Genomic DNA, 21,401 nt, shown 5'->3' with positions numbered 1-21,401 from the left:
GGGGGGCGCCGGCCCTGAGGGAATCTGGCTCCCCTCAGGGCCGGCACCTCCCCGGGGGCGGCCCCACCGCCCGGCTACGGGCCGCCCGGGTCGAGGGGCGGCCCCACCGCCCGGCTACGGGCCGCCCGGGTCGAGGTGCGGCCCCTGAGGCGAGGGGAAGGCGAGAGGAGGCGGCTTCGCTCCGCCTCTTCCTGCGGGAGCCGCGCAGTTGCCGCCATGGCGCCGCGCCGGGCAGCAGCGGCGCTCCCCTCTGCCGCCCTCCTCCTTCTGTCGCTGCTGCTGGCGGTGGCGAGCGCGGGGTTGAGCGGCTACTTCGGCACCAAGTCCCGCTACGAGGAGGTGAACCCCCACCTCCTGCGGGACCCGCTGTCGCTGGGTCCCGCCGCGGCCGGGTCGCGGCTGCCCGCCGCCTGCGCGCCGCTGCAGCTCCGCGCCCTGCTCCGCCACGGCACCCGCTACCCCACGGCCGGGCAGATCCGCCGCCTGGGCGAGCTGCACGCCCGCCTCCTCCGCCTCCCCGCCGCCGCCGTAGCATCCTGCCCCGTCGCCGCCGACCTGGCCGCCTGGCAGATGTGGTATGAGGAGAGCCTCGACGGGCGGCTGGCGCCGCAGGGCCGGCGCGACATGGAGCACCTGGCTCGCCGCTTGGCCGCCCGCTTTCCCGCCCTCTTCGCCGCCCGCCGCCGCCTGGTGCTGGCCAGCAGCTCCAAGCACCGCTGCCTGCAGAGCGGCGCCGCCTTCCGCCGCGGGCTCGGGCCTTCCCTCAGCCTCGGCAGCGACGGTAAGCCCGGACACCCCCATCCCCTTTCCCCTTTTTTCCCTGAGGGACACCCCCCCCACCACCTTTTTTCACTGAGGGACACCCCCCCCTTTACTTTTCCCTGAGGGACACCATCCCCCTCCCCTTTACGTTTCCCTGAGGGACACCCCCCCCCTTACTTTTCCCTGAGGGACACACCCCCCCCCCCCCTTACTTTTCCCTGAGGGACACCCCCCCCCCCCCTTTACTTTTCCCTGAGGGACACCCCCCCCCCCCCTTTACTTTTCCCTGAGGGACACCCCCCCCCCCCCCTTTACTTTTCCCTGAGGGACACCCCCCCCCCCCCCTTTACTTTTCCCTGAGGGACACCCCCCCCCCCCCCCTTTACTTTTCCCTGAGGGACACCCCCCCCCCCCTTTACTTTTCCCTGAGGGACACCCCCCCCCCCCCTTCACTTTTCCCTGAGGGACACCCCCCCCCCCCCTTCACTTTTCCCTGAGGGACACCCCCCCCCCCTTTACTTTTCCCTGAGGGACACACACCCCCCCCCCCTTTACTCCCCCCCCCCCTTTACTTTTCCCTGAGGGACACCCACCCCCCCCTTTACTTTTCCCTGAGGGACACCCACCCCACCCCCACCCCCCTTTACTTTTCCCTGAGGGACACCCACCCCACCCCCCCCCCCTTTACTTTTCCCTGAGGGACACCCACCCCCCCCCCCCCCTTTACTTTTCCCTGAGGGACACCCACCCCCCCCCCCCCCTTTACTTTTCCCTGAGGGACACCCACCCACCCCCCCCTTACTTTTCCCTGAGGGACACCCCCCCCCCCCCCCCCAACTTTTCCCTGAGGGACACCCCCTGCTCCCGACACACTTTTCCCTGAGGGACACCCCCTGCTCCCGACACACTTTTCCCTGAGGGACACCCCCCCCACCTTTCCCTGAGGGATCCCCAGCACTCCCGGAGGGGCTGCATCAGCCCTACCCTGCCCCGGGGCAGAGGGAAGCCATGAGACCAGTCCCTTGTCTCCCATGTCAGAGGGAGTCCTGCACCCCACGTCCCCCTCTGCCGGGACGCTGCCGTGGCTGGGGGACTGTCCCTGGGCGGGTGTCTGGGTGGCTGGACACCAGTACCCTTGGGGACGGTGATGCTTCCCCCAGCTGTGTCCCTGAGGTCCGTGTTTGCTTTCAGAGGTGGAAGTTGAAGTTAACGATTCCTTGATGCGGTTTTTCGATCACTGCGCCAAGTTTGTTGCCTTGGTGGAAGAGAATGATGTGGCGATGTGCCAGGTGAATGCCTTCAAAGAGGGGCCGGAGATGAAGAAGGTCTTGGAGAAGGTCGCGAGTGCCTTGTGTTTGCCAGTGGAGGAGTTGAACGCAGGTAATGAATGCCTATTACAGGTGGCTTCGGCTCCGAGTCTGGCCAAGAACAACTCCCAAGATGCCGTGTGGTTATGCAGAATGGGTAATTTAAAATATGCTGCCAATTGGAGACACAGACTCTAATGAGGCTCTAAATGTATATTGGTGTTGCAATAAATGAATGCTTCTTAGTCAGTGGTCAGAAGAAAAAGATGTTTGAAAATATCTTTCCTACAGATTAAATTAATTTTACCTTTGTTTGGAGGGATACAAGTGTGTTATTCTTTAAATTCTGCTTTCTCGAGCAGATGCAGCTTTTGTAAAACCTGTTACAATTCAAACACACAAATAACCTCAGGAAAAGGCGGACTTGTATGTCCGTGTTGTAACTTCACTTGTCCAGAAGAGGGGAGCTCCCCCAAATAGGTGTTGCTGTTGTTTCCAGCATGTCCCCAAAGCTGCAATCCCAAAGTTGCAGCATGCTGCTATTCAAACTCAGCCACTAACGTGGAGGATGAGTAGTGGTAGTCAAAGACCGCTCTGCATTGAACACACACCTTCCAGGTGTTGATTCTTCTGTCTTTTGTGGTCATGAGGACGCACTAGCAATCGACACCTATAGCGTGTACATCAGCAGACGTACAGCATTTGATGTGAAATGCTCACCTTTCCCCCTTATAGCAATGTAGTATGAAAAGCTTGCAGTCTGAAATTTGGATTCTGCGCAGTAATTCTGTTGAAAACTGTTTATTTCTGGTCCTTGGCCTTTGGACTGGCGATTATTTATTGGATTTCATTGTTTGCATTGTTAAATTGTAATTACATTTCATTTTAGAGGCAAGTTGAGAGAAAGTTGCTACTTGTGTAGCAGTGGTTTATCTTTTGCTTGTTTGTTGGATTTATTGCAGATCTTGTTCAAGTGGCTTTTCTCACCTGCTCATACGAGTTGGCTATAAAAAATGTGACCTCCCCATGGTGTTCACTCTTCAGTGAAGAAGATGCCAAGGTAGGTGCTAAATGGGAGAGATACTTGAGAAGCCTTCGAAAGATGCCTTAGTGTTCAGATACAACTCTTTTGCCCAACCAGAAGCTGTAAGTTGGGTGCCCCTTATTCTTCAGTTTTATGAAGCACTTCTTTCGTCCCCCAAAGAGCTCTGGATTAATCAAGCAGCAAGACTGAAATACCCTTCTTTGTTCAGACTTAAACACTGGTGCAGTCTTGATTTGTCTTGATTAAAATGGTCTCTTCCTATTGTGCGTAATTCTTACATGCTTTTATTTCTGTAATATCAGAAATGCTCTGGACAGCTTTGTTTTGCATATGATAATCATATGATAAAATGCCCTGATTCCAGGGGACATCAGATGAGGTCTTCTAGGTCCTCTAAGACTCTTTTTATATGGTTTTGGGGGCTGTCAGATCTCTAAACCTAATGCCTGTTAATAAGACTAGTAGAACCCAGAAAAATGAGGCTTACGTTGGTTCCTCTTCTTTCAATAAATACCTGATGTACCCTTTGAAGGGGTCAAGAGAGAGAGGTATTAAGAGTGATGTTGTTTATTTGGCACTCCAAAATGTGTTCAGTAAGGCCCCTGCGAGGCTCTTAAGGAAACTTAGCACTCCTGGGAAAGAGGGGAGGCCTCTGCGTAGATAGGTGGTTGGCTTAAGGGTGAGCAGCGGAGTTAGGAGTAAATGCTGTCTCCTCAAAGAGGAGGAGGGTCACCATGAACTTCTACGGAGATCTGTGCTGTTCAACATATTTATAAATAACTTAGCAGCGAGGTGGGAAAGCTTCCTGATTATGTGGAGTTACTTGGGATAGTAAGAATGCGGGGTGTTTGAAAGGCTTTGCAGAGGGGCCCTGTGAGGGTGAATTACACGTCAGTACAGTGGCAGATGGCGTTCACTGCGAAGTGATGCGTATGGGGTAGCAAGTTGAAACTTCATATATGAGGTGGCCGTCTCTCAGATCCATTGTGTCACTGAGAAGTGAAATTTTGATGGTACAGATCCGTGAAAATGCTGGCTCAGCTACAGTAAAGTTAATGACGAAAAGAATCAAAACCAACTTTAATGCTAGAATTGTGAGAAAAGGAACAGAGAGAGCATCATGTGCTCTTACATAAATCCAAGGCTCAGTTCTGTCTTTTTGAGATATGTGCACATCTCTAGAATGTCGAAATAGACAAACTTGGTTAAAGGTATGGGACTGCTTCCATCTGAAGAATGATTAACTAAGCTAAGGATCTTTGACCTTCATAAGGCAAAATCAGAAATGCTAAAAAAGCGGTGGATAGTGATTGTCTTGTCATGTGCAGTACCTAACGGGTACCAAACGAAGCTAGCAGCAGGCAGGTTCACAACAGACTGGGTTTTTTTTAATACAGTGTGTAGCCGAGCTGCAGGGTATTATTAAGTCTAAAACTTGGAACGTTCAAAGGGGAGATGGGCTTATTGTGGGAGAGAGTCCACTGAAGTCTATTAAATTTGTAGAAAATCACCTTAGGACTCAAAGCCTGGGGCTGAAAATTACTGGAGTCTGGGGAAGTGTGCCTGCTTTTTTCCTAGGCCTGATTATGAGCGTGATCAGAGACAAGATGCTGAATTTAGGCTCTTTAGTCTGATCTGTTGCGTCTGGTTTTATGCTGAAGCGGTTTTAACTGGAGCCTTGATGTTTAGGGGTATTTTTTGTGTCAAAGAATTTTTGATTTCATGCAGTGCATGGTAGCGTCATTGCTCCAGGTTGTGGGGTTTTTGTTTTTCCTTAGTGCAATAATAAAAACTTGTGAACTCTGCAACTTTAGGTACTGGAATACCTGAATGACCTGAAGCAATACTGGAAGAGAGGATATGGCTATGACATCAATAGTCGCTCCAGCTGCATTTTATTCCAAGATATCTTCCAGCATTTGGACAAAGCAGTGGAAGAGAGCAAAAGGTAAATAAAAAGGCTATTGTGCTTTGGCTGCAAGCTTTCTGTGGTCAATCCTGAGTTGGATTTAACATGAATAGAAGTAAAGTACTTTACTTCCAAACATAACAGTGTTAGGAGAGTCTGAGCTAGGAGAATTTTAATGGAGAGGATCAAATTTTTAATAGAGCGGTATTACTGTAAAAAGTATATATTTTTTTCTTCCATTGATGCTCTTGTGTCCAGCTAATATCTTTTAACTTACTGACCCACACAAGCCTTCAAGGGACAGCGAGCTGCTGTGTCTGATAGTGGTGTTCTCTTCCTGCGCAGTTTGGGAAGAGGCTGTTGAGTTAAAACAATGAGCTTTTTGTTTAAAATGTCCTTGTTAAAAAACAGTTTGTGGTGAAAATGGGAGACTGTGGGTTGAAAGCATGCCCGTGATACGTTCTGTGATCTGGTCGCTTAAGCACTTCAGCACGGAAGCCTTGCTTTCTTTCTGCATGTGTTTGATTTTAGTATCTTGCATTATTAAAGCTTTCTGTTCAGATTAAAGGTACTGAAATGTAGTTACAGAAAAATAATTATTCGAGATCAATCCAAATGCTTACTGACTGTAGACCAGAATGGCCTGTTGCAGGATCCAAGATACCGGAGCTGTAACAGAAAACCAGCCTTGTAACGAACCTGCTTCGTTGTAACTAGGGAAGGGCAAACTTTAGGCGATATACTGGGTGCCCTGTAGGAATGGGAGAAAGACATTTTTGTCCTGAAGCCGTCATAAATGCCTTGGTTTGTTGCATGAATCCAAAGTCAGTAGTTCAGCTGGCCAGTCTGAGAACTCTGTCTAGGATAATTAGTTTCCCGTCCTTATTCTTTTACAGCAAAGCTGTAGTTTGGGAACAGCACTGTAGCAGTAAGAAGGTATTAGGCCTTGCAAGTAACTGTTAGTAGACTTGAAGATGCAATGACCAGGCGTCTTCAAAGGATGATGGTCTGATAAAGTGGTTTGTCTTCATCTATTGCCGTGATTTGACAACACTCATGTTGTGTCAGTGGAAGAACAATGGCAGTGGTGCTCCATCCCGAGTTGTGCAGTCCTCAGAACTGCCTTTATAGTGTCAGGATATAAGCATCCCTATACTTCCTTAAAAATTAGAGATGAGATGCCTGTGTTCTTCTTGTGTGTGGTTTACTCCTATGAGCTGGTGTCAGTCAGCAGTCGTGATTCAGTATCTGTTTAGTGTTGGTCTTGTCTTGTGTGAATCGGTGTGGTGGGGAGAAGCAAAACAGGAATGAAGCTGGGGTCTGTTGTGGCATGGAGAAAACAAAGGCTTTAGTTCCAGGTTGGGATGTTTGTGTCACAAAATTACCTGCATTTGCTTTCCAGGTTGGGATGTTTGTGTCACAAAATTACCTGCATTTGCTTTCATCTGCTGGTAATCTGCTTTTTTTTGAGAGCTGCTTTAGGCTTAAATGCAGCGTGTTCACATGAGAATTAATTTACAATCTGTGTGCATGCTCGTCTTGCAAAATGAGGAATTATAAATTCATAGTTCGGTGATCAATCACATGAACTAATACCTTAGCAGATAAGTGTGGAAATATTGATACCGTGTACTTTTATAAAGGATGTGATTGTAAGATTGTATAAATATTGTGCCGTTAAATACTTGGTAGAAACCAATTTCTAAATAACTTTAACTTATAACCAGCAAATTCAGCTTTGGTGTTGATACGTAAACATTATTTACACGTGGTGGATGTTCTTGCATTCCTAGCATCTTTGGGACTTTATTTCTGTAGTCAACATATTAAAGTAGATCTACCTAACACCCAGCAGAATGAAATTAATGGCTTTGATATTTCAGAAAGAAAACTATAAGTCACAGATACTTGAGGCTGGCTATATGTATTTTTTACATGATAACCTGTTGGAAGACTTTTGTTTTAGTCGGCAGACTGCAATTAGAAGTGACGTTTGCATTTTGGGTTGGAGGAATGATCCATATGATTGATTATAACCTTTTTATAGCAGAGAAGACAGAAAAGAAGTTTTGTTCCTTTAAAAGTTTGCTGAGGATCCAAGTGGGACATTAACAGTGGTAGAAGAACTGTGTGTTAAGTCAGTTGAAGCCTTATTCTCAAATAGTCAGGTGGCTTTTTTGCTGTCTTTTAGTGTGGGATGCAGAGATATACCCTGTGTTTGTCACTGGGGCTCTGAGTGACGCAGGAATGTTGAGGTCATGTTTAAAATCATATATGACATTGTTTCTTTCATCTAAAGTGGAGTTATCACTAGGTAAACAGTACGAGTACTGTTTATCTTAATTATCTTTGGGATTCACCTGGAAAACCAGACCGACATGTCTGTTTTTAACAGAGTATCGGCTTAGTATGCGAGAATGTAAATGCCTTGAAAATTTGCCTTTGAGATGTACATGTAGACTTTCCTAACATTTTCGTCCAGATCAGTGCCTTGGTCCTGCTCTAATGGTTCTGTGAGCCCAGGGAACGGGGCCGTACAGGCTTGGAAATGAGAGCCGAGGGTGGGAGCATACAGGACTCTGCCGCATTGCGTGGCAGCGGCGGTCAGGGCCTCTCTGAATCTTAGCTGTGCTGTGCACCAGCCAGCACAAAGGAGACACCTCTGTTCGTTTTGCCATGTATGGGTTAAAACCTGGCAGTTGCAAACATGAAGTTTGGCTTTGGGGAGGAGTTGCTGTGAATTGAAGGTGGGTGGCTGGGGATAGTGACCCCTCTCCAGCCAAGCTGGTTTAAGGAATTGTGTTGTCAAATGGTTACTCTGGCATCTGGAAATTTTAGGCTTGTGTGGAAGTTGGTGATACCTCTCATTTTGGTAGTGGTGGAGTCAAAGCAGCAGTTATGGTTGATCACCCTTTAAATAAACTTCTTCACTGCATCCTTTCTTCAGCCTACTAGAGAGCTAAATGAAAAATACATTAGGGCACAGGTAATTAACACCCAACTGTGAATAGATTGACAAGCATGCTGCTGCGATTGCCTCTGTCATGTGCTGGGTGTCTGTCCCTACGAGCAGCGAAAGTAAGAACTGGGAATGAGAAGGTGAGGAAGAAGTGCAGGTTAAAACTAAAAATAGACAAGCAAGACCCTTAATGTCCCTCTGTCCTTCTGAAATCTGAAAAAAACCTTCTAAATGCAGCTTGACTCATTAGAGAGTGATCAGTTTTGTTTCCTTTTGGTGTAATTTATGCTTTGAACAGTGACAATCCTTAACTTACATGCACTAGTTGCAGCTGTGTGTCTCAACTATATATGGTATCCCTGTAAGTTTAATAATAATAAAAAAAGCCATAGCTGACAAAATCTATACATGTACTTCTGATTTATTGAGAACCAGATCAGCAGTCACTAAATGACAAGGTGGAGGAGGCTCCTTGGGGAAAAGCAGGTGTCTGAGGCAGAGCGTGGAAGGACCCGGATAACTTCATCCTGTCTTTCAGCTTTAGCTGCAGAAGTTTGGTTACAATCTCCGGGGCTCTTGGGTTGTATTGCTACCAGAGAGGAAAGCAGGTAGTCAGTTTATGCATGTGTGTAAAGGATCGGGACCCTAAAAATCTTGCTAAATTCGAAGATGGGTGAGCAGTCTTTTGAGTCTGCATCATCCCAAATGGGAACGGAAAGCTTCCGAAGTGCATTGCCTTGTACAAAAGGAGCGTTGTCACTCCATCCCACAACGTGAGGTGGCAGTCTTAAAGCACTGAAGACTTCAGTATAATCTGAGTCGGGTAACCCGGTGCACTTCAGAATATGTGGAAATCTGCCACCGCCAATGTACTGAAACAGCTTGTGTCTCTTGTAATCTGGAGAGCGGAGGTGCAACTAGTGCTTTTTTCATCTAGGGAGAGAGACTTATCTTGGATCCCGTGGCAATTTGAGAGTAGAGCTGAAAAGAAGAAACCATACAAATAAAAATATATGCCTGTGTTAATAACTGTAGAAAATGTTTGGTTGTGCATATGTGTGTGCACGAGTGTCTCTCTTTTTATGGTATTGTGCAACTTAAAAGAAACAGGTTAAATACTCTAGGTTAAATACTCTTGCAGCAGTTCATTACTCAGAAAATGAACCTTTGTGATGATGAAATGTCTTTTAGTGGAATGTTTAGCAGTGTTTAACGTTGTTTTGTAACTGGCTGTTTGCTTTAAAAATTCAAGAAAAACAAATCTACTTCCAGAGTTATCTTTGCTCCAAGTTTTCCTTTCTTTCTGGAAAGCTTAGATTGGACTATCCAAAAACAGAAAGGGGAGCATTTCTGTTCCAGCAAGAAGCTGAGGGACCTGCATTATCTGTTCTGCTCCAGCCTTGGCAGTGGAGAACAGTGTTGGCAATGCTGCATTTTTATAGCATACTTTAAGTATTTATATTCAATAGCTTTGTCCTGTTTTCATTCCTAGTTACAGCTGAATTAGAAAGAGAAACCTTGCTTTTATTGTAACCCTGTTTCTTCTGTGCAATGTTCCTTGACCTTGCAATCTGATTGCTCACTGACCTTAATTGCCTTATTAGTTACTTTGTTAAAGCTTACTTTTCTTCCTTCTGGGAAAAATATCTTCTACTGATTCATCTGTCCTTAAGAAAATGATGAAGCTGGTAAGAAACACCTATGGCTAATTAGTCCCAACTTCAATTTGCATTGCAAAAGTTTCAGACATTTTTTAGGATGTTTCCTCATAAATTCCAACAGAATGTTTAGTTTAAACTAGCAATAGTCTCTTCTGTGTAGGTCTTGCTGTACAGCAAGATGGTTTTGAAAGGGATTTTCACTTCATACTTGTCAACTGTCCCCATCCAGAGGGCTGGTGGAAAGGTGTCGGAATACCTAACAGGAACTTGGGCCTGATGTTGAATTTGTCGGTAGTTGTATTAGTGACCACCTACTGTTAGCACACCCCTGTGTGGACCTATTGTTCTGCACCCTCAGTAGCGATAAAGTATAAATGTCTCATAAAGGTTAATTCTTCAGTAGAAAGCATCTACTCCTTGAGACTTTACCACCGTTGCATTGGGCCTTTCAGGACCATGTTCCTCCATACCTTCTTACCAGTCTGTAAGGAAATGTTGTGGTCTCATTTCCAGGAAGAGGTTGGAAGCCAGGACTATCACTTCCATACAATTTTTTGGGTAATTAAGAAAATTTGTATTACAAGAGTTGAATATAAAGTTAAACCAGGTGATTTGTTGTACTGAAATGGCATACTTAGGCAGTTGTCTTAGTCCATAAAGCAGTTCATTTTTGTGAAGATTTAAGAATTGCTTTTTTTCCAGGTCTTCCTGCTACAAACAGAAACTACAGAGTCAGGCTATGCAACTATGTGGCAAAGGTGGTGATGGGGAAATACTCTTTGCTAAACAGTTGGATTTTCCCCCCCTCTGGAGCCTAAGCCTTACTGAAAGTGTCCCTGCTCTTCATTGTATTGGTAAAACTGCCAGGTAGTGATACACGCGTGAATGTCACTTGCAGTTGTGCTACTGTGGAATAATCCTTGAAAGGCTGCTCTTACCAGTTAGCATCTGTTTAAACAGTTAGAAAGTGTCCAATTTCCTAAAGCTGTGGTATTTAGAGATGCCTCAACGTGGGAATGTAGAGGAGCAATCATTGAGTATCACCTTACCTCAGAAGAAGCATTGAGTTCTTTGTGGCTCGTGTGGCCTACGGCTAGTGACCAAAACCTATTATGATTTTTTTTTTTCCTTTCTTCCCCCACCTAACAGAGTGCTGACGGTAGGAATAACCTCAGACTTGATGGCCCCCACCCCTCCTCAAGAGGCGCATCTGGTCTGTGTGTTGCATGGGACTGCCAGCTCAGCCCCGTTGCTCGCTGCCCTCTCGCCTTACTGGGAGTCTTGGCATGCGGAACCTGGGAGGAGAAAGGGGAAACACTACGGTTGCAGGAGGAAGCCCCTGTTGTCACAGCGTAGGGTATGAATCTGTAGGAAAACTGTATGTGGAAGGGATAAAGAGGTGCATTGCTTTTCAGCTTCAGGTTTCTGTGAGATGCCCAGGTGAGCCTCACATCTGTGATCCGGGAATGCTGTTCTGCCAACAGGAACTGTGTGTGTTGATGAGAAATCTGTGTATTTTTGTAGTTAATGCAATATGAAGCTGATAATCGTACTAAAAAAAAAAAAAAAAAAAAAAACCAAACCGTAACAGCTACACACTTGGGCAGGGGTGGATTTGAAAATTGGTTGTGGCACACTTTAAGGATATCGGCTATTCATTAAAGCTGTTTTATACTTTTTTCTTCTAGCTTCAAATATTTAACAAGCCTGCCTTTCTTGCTTGTGAAAGGGAATATGAAATACCTGTTATTAGTTCTGCTGTCCAAATGGATTACCATAAGGCTCTGGAAACTGGGAGGTATGCTTTGTGCAGCCATCTCAGTATTTAAAGTATGCGGCTAATGGTTGAAAATACTAACCTAGCTGCACATACGCATTGCAAAATACTTGGTGGTTTCCTCTGAGAGTAAGCAGGTTCAAGGTATTTAAAAAAAAAAAAGAAAACCAAAAAAAAACCAGACTTACTTGAATTTGAATGTAGTTCAAGATCAGGTGAAGGTGATCTTTGTAGTTATACCAGGCTAAGCCATATGGTAAACAACTTAATTTGCCAATTTATAGGGAGCTATTATTGTTCCATGTAATTTGCCTTCCTCTTTGCAGGTCAGTTCACAACACAATTGATAACCTTTCTGTAGTCATTTACTACTGTGCCCTAATTGCTCTTTTCAAAACTATGACTCAGTACAAAAGAATTCAATATACGATCTAAAAACAATTAACTGTTCAAAACTATCTTTTTATAGTACGTACAAAGGGAACGGAGCAAAACGCTTCCACGTATGCAGTAGAAATGATATAATCAGATTTACAAAAACCCCTTTTGCTCAGATCCAAATTGTTTAGCCATTTCTTTTAATAAAACTTCTTGGTTGCCGCTGGGATCCCACGTTTGCACAGCACAGGTTCTTGGCTCTCTGGGTGCACCAGCAGGTTCAGGATATCCTGCATCCCTTGGAGAGTTGTACACCAGTGTGTTTGATCACCCACCCAGTAGCAGAGCAACTCTGAAGGAGAACCAGGGCTATGACATGTAGACATGTAATTTACATTAATTGAAGTGCCAGTTTGTAGCCAGATGCGTACTATATGGGCTTACTTCGAGGTATGAAGCACCTCTTGCAGAACCAGGTCAGAGGTGTGGGTACTGTGCTCCCCAGAGGGTCCCTTTCTCAAGAGGGCACGGAGGCTTTATATATATGTGGCTTTGTATAGGGCCATTTCAGGGGTGTCCCCACTGTGTCCCCTGGCTCTTTGGGGTACTGGGAGAGCCTCTGATGAAAGCTTCTGGACTAAATGCTTGTCACCTTATCTGCTAATTACATAGTGATATATAACTTACCAAAAAAAATAAATTGCTTGACTTCAGTATATCTGTTCAGAGGGGAGAACAGGTGGTGTGCGTGTGATGGGTAAACTGATCCCTGTAATAAGATGTTCATGTATTCACAGAACAATGTGCCAGCTGTATGGTTCAATAGACCACACAGTTTACATTAGTACAACTGAAAAATATGCAGGTCTTGACTTAATTTCCAGAAAATCGGAGAAATGGGATGACTTCCACTAATAAACCATAAATGTCTCAAACCGCAGCTTTGTATCATATTGTATGGTTGGTTTTGATAGCCCCATCTTTCAAAGATGGGGCTTCTGACATAATTAAAGGGTGCTTTTGGGGAAACTAGGTAGAGACATGAAATTCTCCATAGGTCCTTGTAGCACGTTCAGCAGCATCCCTGTGTCTGCGTTTCTGAGGAGTGCGTGTGTGTTTGCCGACTTCTCTTGGGTACCTGGGCAGTCCAGGGGGGCTCCCCTGGGAACGTGTCTTCTCATCTATCTGCCTAAAACTAGATATTTGAAGTGTTGCTTGTGCCTTTTAAACCTCCCAGAACGTACTTAATCTCACATTAACTACCTAATACTTGGTTGCTCAGAATTGCTCTGAAAAGATACCTCAGCAACTTTTAGAGAGTCATGTCCTTTTATCTAAGGAATTAAAAACCAAGCAAAACAATACCTAGGCAACTAACACACAAATGGACTGATGTAACCAGTATTCATCTTGGGCAGGAAGGGTTTGACAAGCAGCATGACCCTCTTGATTTGGTTTTGGCTTGTCATGATGGTTCAGCATTTAGCAGCACAATGCTGCTGCAGTAACGCATTTAATCTCTGAGGTCTGTAAGAACGTGAGAGGTGGGATCATACAGAAAAGAGCCTTTGAAACTGCAGAAGCTCAGAAGTGAAATGAAGTGAAGCCTAGTTAGCTTTGGGTGATTAACTCTTGTGGGACTAGATAAGAGCCTTTTAATCAGGGTTTGAAGAGTTTTGTGTAGTCTTGTCAGCTTTTCAAATTTGTCTGTGCCGTGAGTGAACTCATTTATGTCCTTGTTGGAAAAGAAGAAAATTTTTGTCTGGTCAGTCAGTATTTGTGGTGGCATTTTGTTGTGTTGGTACTGATTCTGGAAATGAATGAGCACAGCTTTCTTCTGTTCTACTGTTTAATTAAGGTGGAGGTTTTGACACATGAGGACTTAATACTGTTTGACAGATTTTAATTTTCTTTTTTCTTCTTTTCACTGGTGATAACACTCTAAGCAACACCACTGTTAAGTATTTCTGCTGCCCTCCAAGTCCCACCACTGCTACTGCATTCCCTGATCTCTGCTGTTTCCTTGGAGGTTTAGGGTTCCTTCAGCCACTTTTTCCAGAAATAAATCACGGAGGGAGGTGGGAAGGATGGAGAATTCATTGCATAGCTGAAAATAGAGGTTGTTGAGTCCTTTGTCCTGGCTTTCATATTGGGGAGAAAAAGGACAGAATGTAGTCTAAGCTTGCTTGTTTAACAGTTGTTAAAACTTACCTTCTTTGAAATTTTTGGGGGGATTTTTACATGAGGTTTGAAGGTTGGCCAGTTAAGCTTTGCTGTAGGAAATGTTTCCTCTTGTCCCACTGTCTCCTGGGGTTTGGGTTATCTCTAGCTGAAACTCACGTTGGTGCTTAGGAAACAAACTTTGGTTAAAAGAAAGTTCGATTCTTTCATATCTAAAGCGATGTATCAGTAGTCCTAGGAAGAGTAGGAACAATCTACTGTTGAGGATGGGTGAGCTGATGCAGAAGATTCAGCGTTAAACCTGAATCTGCTGAGATTAAGGAGAACTAGAATTTGCCTGAATGATAAATCCTATGTCTGTGCTTCTCCACGGTGCCTTTTTTTCCATGGTGAGACTTAGCTTTCGGGGTTGTGCTGATGAATTGTTCAGTAACTTCTTCATTTTCAGCTGTGGTCAGGTTTACTTAGAAGGTTACAGCGTGGACGGTTCAGTAGCTAAAGTCGACATATCTCTTCAGTGAACCCTGCTCGTGGTCTGCGTAGTGACAGCCACTTGTGCTTGTTTGGCAGTGCCCCATAAAATGAATATTAAACCAATTGCCAGCAATCACTTTCAGACAAGCTCTTAATATTTTTATGGCAAAGTTTTATGCACAGTCTCTTCATCTCCCTTTAAAGTTGGACATGAGATTTATTTTTTTCTTACTGATCAGTGTGCTTTCCGAAGTAATTTACTACTAAGTAAAAGGGAGGAAAAAAGTGATCTGAAATGTCATTAGCAGTTGCCAGAGTACAGTGTTGAGAACTTTGTATGATGCTGAGTCATGAACTGATCATAAAGAAGATTGAGTGTGGAAACCTCAGGCCTTCCATTTAATATTTTATTAGCCTGTGCTACTGTTTTGAATTTATCTGTGTTTTGTTGATTGTGCTGTGTGCTCTTGTCTTTACTTTATCAGAAGTGTAGGGGCAGTAGTAACCTTTGCCTGTGTACATGCTCTGAAGAGGCAATTTTTCATGATTTCCCCATAAGTAATAATATTACTCTTGCTGTTTTAACCTCAATGGCAATTTTTATTGTCGTTATTAGATGATATGAAAGCACATCTGAACTGGAGTCATGACGCCAGAGACTGAACAGGGAGTGCTTGAGTAGTCTTAGAAATCAGATAGCCAGGGCTGGTGAGAAACTAAGTATACTGTGTTAAAGAGGCTATTGAAAACTTGGGATTGTACCGTGTAAGGAAATGGTTTTAATTCTCGTCAAAATAATACGGTGGGATAGCTGTGAGTGGGAGAGGTTTGTTTTCTCTCCCAAGGTGGTTTGGCCTGTCAGCATGAGGATTTCATGAGACTAAAGCAGATGAAATAAAAACACAAGTTACAGTGAGAATGAGCGCCTTGTTTATTCCTCCTTTTGTCTTCATGAGATTTTCTTTCCTTGTTCTTTAAAACTTCTCTGTGTATGTGTATATGCTATAATTCGTTTCCTGTTTTGGAAATGTATGTCTTGCTGGTTTTTTTTAACCAAGAAGTTAACCATACTTTTGTGATTTACTTCCATTTTGAAATTCCTGCTAGCATCAGCTGGAAAGTAAAGCCAAACCTTGCTTAAAGCCAGCGCTGACATCCAGAATATTAAATTTTTCTTTATTTTTTTACTTAGCAGCTCTGAAACATTTTTTGCGGGTGGGTGTGTGAAATCCACTCCACGTGGAGTGAATAATGCCTATGTAACACTTGTTTTGGAGACTTTAGCAGCATATTTGCATTACTAGCTTCCTTGCTTAGTAAACTATAACAGACCACCACATTTGGAAGCAGACATGTGTACAAGGGCGTGCAGCTGGGACGAAATGGAAACGTGTCGAGTTGCCAGAGCTGGGTGATACTCCCCCAAGAGTGCTAAGAGAACTTGAACGAAATAGCTGAAATAACAGCCGGTACGCATTGGTTTCAGCCGAAAAGGTTGTGGGGGCTGGCAGGTGTGGTGACTTAAAAAAAAATAATTAAATAAAGGAAAAATGAAAAAAGCAGCTCCAGGAGAGAATCAGAATTACAAGCCAGTCTAGTAGGAAATAACGATTGAGACTAGCATTGATAAGCGCCTTCATCAATGTGATATACCAGAGTAGTGTTAGTATGGCTCCTTGAAAGGAAAACAAAGCTCTTGGAGCTCTTGGGAAGGATCAGCAAGCATACAGTCAGGGTGATCTGGGAGACACAGTCATGATTTCCAAACATCTTTCAAGAAGTTTCCTTATCAAAAGAAATCAAGCAGCCAGGGTTAAGGGGGAAGGTCTTTACGTAGGTAAAAAATTAATAAAAATACAAGAAATGGAGGGTAGGGATATCTGATTGATTTTTCCTAGCAGAGGCAGGTCGCTAGTGGAGATAGATTTGCAAGCATCTGGGCTGCTCAGCATGTTGTAAATGACTGGGAAAAAGAGGTGAGAAGTTAAGTGGCATTGCAAATGCAGCACTTTTATTCAAGGTAAGTAAGATAAATTGTTTCTACTAGGAGGATTGTAAAAGGACCTTGTAAGACTAACCGGGCTTGAAAATTGCGGTTCTGTGAAGTAATCCACATGGTAAAAATTATCTTCTTATCATCTGTCAGGTAGAATCTGGAATAACTTACTGTTCAGGAGTTGAGTTTTGAGGTCATTATAGTTGTCTGGAAGTATCTTCAACTTCCGTAAGCTAACTAGAAGAGGTGTTAGATGTCGTGAATTAAGAAAACAGAACATGGGTGCAGCATGGATTTACGACATAGCTTACTGTCTTGAGTATTGTGCATTTCTAATACTCTGATGTAAAATGATATAGCTCATTTGGAAAAATTGTGGAATGACTAAGGTAGGATTTTTCAACTTGGAAAGAATATTATTGCAAAGTTGTAAGTAGAAAGGATTGAATGGTACATAGCATCTACGAATAGAAAAAATTAAGAGCAGTGTGTGAAACTGTGCAACTCCTTGCCACAGGATGTTGTGTGTGCTAGAGATGTACGTGGATTTAAGGAGAGATTTGACAAAGGAAAGATTCATTGAGAGGTCCTGCATTACATAGAAGCCACAGCTGGCGCAGGAGAGCTCTGAGCTGGAAATTGCAGGAGGTCAAAGGAGTGGCCTTCTGTCTTCTATAGGCATGTGGTTTTTGCTGCTGTTCCTATTTGTTGACTGACAGGAGGGATGTGAATGTGTCCTAAAACCTAAAAATACTTCCCTGAAGGTGTGTGTGGAGGGGGAGGATGTAAATGAGTAAGAGGAGGGAACAAGGAATGGAGGGGGAAGGGAAGAGGAAGGGGTCGAAGGATCCAAAAGCTTTACAATTTTAAAATGGGGGAAGGGGTCATAAATAACAAGCAGAGAAATGTAGGCAGAACCGCTGATTTTGGAGGAGCTGGAAGAGGGGCTGTAGTGAATGTACACCTCTTGGTGCAGCAAAGGCATGGGTGGAAAAAATGTAACATCCTCCATACAGAACCCTTCTGTGGTTTTAATGCTTCTTTTGAACAGGAAACAGAGGCGGGTTGCTGATACATTTTTTTAAGTGATGTTTTGCCTAAGGGGAGGCTATGTGCATGTATGTGCGTACGTGTCTAAGGAGTATAGGCAGAAGAGCTGCAGGCTCACCAGGGAGCAGAACTGTGCAAGGCCTGCTTCAGACTGCACAAACACCAGGGCTATATCGAGCTGGTGGTGCAGAGCCCATCCTGTGCCCGTACTGAATTCCTGCTTATCTGATCAAAGGTGGAATCTGCAGGCAAGTCCCCCAGTTAACCATTTTTCAGTTGCTTCAGACTTTAGGTTGGAGCAGAGGAGATGCCTCCCTTTTCAGGCCAATCAAGATGTGGCTTATCTGTGGGTGGACTTTACTGGCAGCTGGAGCGTTGCCAACGTCTCCTCTTGTCTCATGAAAGCTAAGCGTGTATTTACGTGTGCTTGAAGAAGTGACCTGGGCTTCTGAATGCCACTTGGAGATGGTCCCAAAAAGCTATCATCCTTCTGTAGAGCAAGGGGCAGATTTTCATCTTGGCTGATGCTTCCTCATGCAGCTAGCCAGCTCTTATCTTTCCTTTGGTTGAACAATGTGTAACCTTTTGTTGCACAAACTGTCTTCGGTTTAGACTTTGTTTGTGATACGAATCAGTGGCTTAATTTGCTGGCCTGTGTATTATACACCTAATGGAGTATAATTTTCTTCTTGACTAGTCGGTGTTCTGGAGAATTAGTAATAGCTATAGTCCTGCTTATAATTTGGACTAGTAAATTGCAGAGGGACAACTGTTTTCCTCCAGTGACTGGAGTCTAAAGACTAAACTTTGGTAAATGCTGATGTACCTTCCAAACAGCTGAACAGTATTGGGGGCGGGGGGAAGGCAGTAGTTTGCTATCAAACTGATTCTTGTTCTAGCACGATACGCAGTTAAAAGCATTGGTGGTTGTAGAGGTAGGCAAGAAACACTCCTTAAAGTCCTGCACTGGTGGTGGTGTGCTGGGGAGGGAAGCAGTTTGTGTGTTAAATCAGTATTTTGTTTGTTTGTGCAGGCAATCATGTGGTTGTAGTTAGGTCAGAGGGTAGTAGGGCTTTACTTTAGTTTCTTAATGTGCCAATAAGTTTGTACTTAGACTTAATTTTCATCTTGAAACTGAATTGTGACTTATCCTTTATTACGGCAGTTGGAAAAGGTTTTTGATCGTCAAATCTAGCAAAATCAATGCTGAAAACTTTAAAACTTTCCAGGTCTAAAATGATTATAATGTGGGGGCTTCTCTTCTTTGCACTTTGCATTAATTTAGGCAGAAGCTTATTAAAAAGACCTTTAAAAATTTTGTGTCACTGGAAGTATTTAGAATAGCTAAAGAAAATGGGTATGTTTCAATGATAAATCACTGGTCTTTGTGAAGTGGATTGTGTCCTGGATGATCTCACTTAATAGTTCATTATGCTTTGTCATTCAGGTACGTTTTGTATCTGCCAGGGAACAAAAAAAAAAAAAAGCTGACTAATCAATCCTATTAAACACAGCTCAGCATCCTGGGAAAAGCTGTTATATTTTAGCCAGAGGTTTGTACTAAAGCAAATCTGTGAAACTTGTAGTACAAATCTTATTTGGTTAAAAAAAAAAAAGTCTCGGAGTTTTTCCAAGCACAGCCCATGATGGGGGAATGGCTATATGTATTTGCAATGGGTCTGTGTTACAGAAATAATGAGCTACTGTGATGTCCTCGTGCCTTCCTCCGTGCTGACGGTGAAAGGGGACTGTCACATCTAGTGAAGGGCTTCACTTGGTTCGTACATGAGCAAAGCCTTGCAGCTGGCTTGGTGATTTGCTGCTCTTCTCTCAAATTCCTGATGGGAGGAGGCAATGCTATTTAAAAATCTTGTATTTGATCCAAACCCAGTATATTAACCGTATTATGGTCACTAGATCTTCCCATACCTGGGAAGAGCACGAGTGACTATGTTCACGCAGGGAGTCAGAGAAATGTACTGAATATATGGGCGCACACCATTAATCTGTTCTGGCTTTTGTTTACCGTATTTAGATTAGGCTCTGGCTGTAGCCTAACTACACTTAGTACAACTTTTTATGTTCTATGTAAGAGCCAATACCTTAAACAGGGACAAAATTTAGGAAGCTTTAAAAAAAGTCTGTAATATACTGAAATTCCCAAACAGGTTTTTATTGGGCATTGGAGTAAAACAAGTTCAAAGTCTACTTCATTGCTGACAGCTGTGCAATATGTTGGTATGTTTGTTTTAAAGCGCAGGCTCTTGCTCATCCTTTGCACTTTTTTCTTTTTTAGTTCAAAACCTGTTTCTTCACCTTTGATTGTACAAGTTGGACATGCAGAGACACTTCAGCCACTGCTTGCCCTTATGGGTTTCTTCAAAGATGACGAGCCTCTCAAGGCAAACAATTACATCAGACAAACGGATCGGAAATTTCGCAGTGGCCGGATTGTGCCTTATGCAGCCAACCTGGTATTTGTGCTTTACCACTGTGATCAAGTGAAAACCTCTAAAGAAGAGTATCAAGTGCAGATGCTGTTGAATGAAAAACTGATGGTGTTTCATCACTCGAATGAAACCATCTCTACTTATGCGGACCTCAAGGACTATTACAAGGACATCCTGGAAAACTGCCACTTCAAAGAAGAATGTGAATTACCAAAAGTTAATATGACTGCTATTGATGAACTTTGAGGGAATGAGATGGAGTGGGTGTTCTGCAAATTGACCTTGGTTCCGTTCGACAGGCGTTGTGAACAAGCACTTTTGATGATTTGCTGCTGCTGTGTTGACTTTCTAAACTTGCAGAGTGATGGGTTGTCTCAGTTAGCTCAATGCACTGTTTATTTATTACATAAGCAGAATTACAAAAACAAATGCTGTAACAGGGATGTTTCTGAGCATTTGTAACAAATATGTGATGCAAGATGAAGCGTACCTGTATGTTTATACGTACGAATAAGTAATTTCATTGGTCATTCCTCTTACGAATGTGCTGTAGCTGGATTTAAGAGCTGGGGCAACTTTTGCCAGAGCTGAAGGTGGTTGGACTGATTCAGGATTGCTTTGCGCTGCCTGTTTTGCTAGCTACTCTTTTCCTGTAGCAGGCACGAATACAAACCTGTGAGCTTTTTTTCTCCTTTTCCTGAGCCTCCAGGAGGCAGATGGTCCATAGTCCTTCTCCACAGCTGCCCAACTTCTGCCTGGACAGCACCACGCAAACATCTTTCTTGGGCATTTAAAGTAGGAGGAGTTGCATTGTTCCTGTGTGCATTATCTGCCTGAAAAGGGTCTAGGAGTAAAAATTCTTAGTCGTCATCGACCCATCCCACATAGCAAGTTAGCTTCCTGGGTAAGTAAATTATCTTTAAAAAGAAGTAGTGGGGGGAAAAAAAAAGTGAGGGGGTGGGAAGTAGCCACTCTTCCTTTAAGGTGCTCTGGGAGATGCAGCAGTTTTTCTCTTAAGTAATCTGGTGTGTCCTTTCACTTGACACCATCAACTTCTTGTGTTAAAGGTTTGGGCTAGGGCATTCAGGTTAGGCTCTGCTACAGCTATGGACATCTTGGTCCAGCTCAGGTGCTGACAGTTTTTCTAGCAGCTCTGGTTGGAAGAGACCTCTGGAGGTCTTCAGTCCAGCCTCCTGCTTGAAGTGGGATTGTTGCTAACCGTAAATCCAGGCGGGTTTTGGGCTGTTAAAAGTATCTGGCTGAGACTTGACTTGTGCTAGCTTTAAGGCACCGAACGTGGTGTCACTTACATAGGCCCTATGCATCTGATATGCCACCTTGTTCTTCAAATGAAGCTGGTTTTAAAGAAATTAACTGCATACAAGTACTAGTGATCTTTTAAAGCAACTGCACTCAAAGTAGGTTCACTTGCTACTGAAAGTTGGAAAGTGT

General features: G+C 44.0%; 1 protein-coding gene across 1 annotated transcript; it reads left to right on the top strand.

The window, feature by feature from the left end:
- Nucleotides 1–216: 216 nt before the first annotated feature.
- Nucleotides 217–20,546, top strand: MINPP1 (multiple inositol-polyphosphate phosphatase 1). Its single transcript, XM_059821303.1, has 5 exons — nucleotides 217–781; nucleotides 1,954–2,142; nucleotides 3,032–3,129; nucleotides 4,929–5,062; nucleotides 19,796–20,546. Exons 1-5 carry the CDS (start codon nucleotides 217–219, stop codon nucleotides 20,193–20,195), a joined length of 1,386 nt encoding a protein of 461 aa, XP_059677286.1. The 3' UTR covers nucleotides 20,196–20,546.
- Nucleotides 20,547–21,401: the final 855 nt, after the last annotated feature.

This window comes from Gavia stellata, chromosome 9 (genome assembly GCF_030936135.1).
Source record: "Gavia stellata isolate bGavSte3 chromosome 9, bGavSte3.hap2, whole genome shotgun sequence".
Taxonomy (NCBI): domain Eukaryota; kingdom Metazoa; phylum Chordata; class Aves; order Gaviiformes; family Gaviidae; genus Gavia; species Gavia stellata.
The sequence above is the reverse complement of the archived record's forward strand: the minus strand, read 5'-3'. Positions and strand labels throughout refer to the sequence as shown.

Excerpts from the sequence above, each read along its gene's own strand:
- MINPP1 (XM_059821303.1), top strand. The coding sequence starts at position 217 with ATGGCGCCGCGCCGGGCAGCAGCGGCGCTCCCCTCTGCCGCCCTCCTC. Across the intron at positions 3,130-4,928 it reads TCAGTGAAGAAGATGCCAAG|GTACTGGAATACCTGAATGA; the intron begins GTAGGTGCTAAA and ends CTGCAACTTTAG. Across the intron at positions 5,063-19,795 it reads GCAGTGGAAGAGAGCAAAAG|TTCAAAACCTGTTTCTTCAC; the intron begins GTAAATAAAAAG and ends TTTCTTTTTTAG.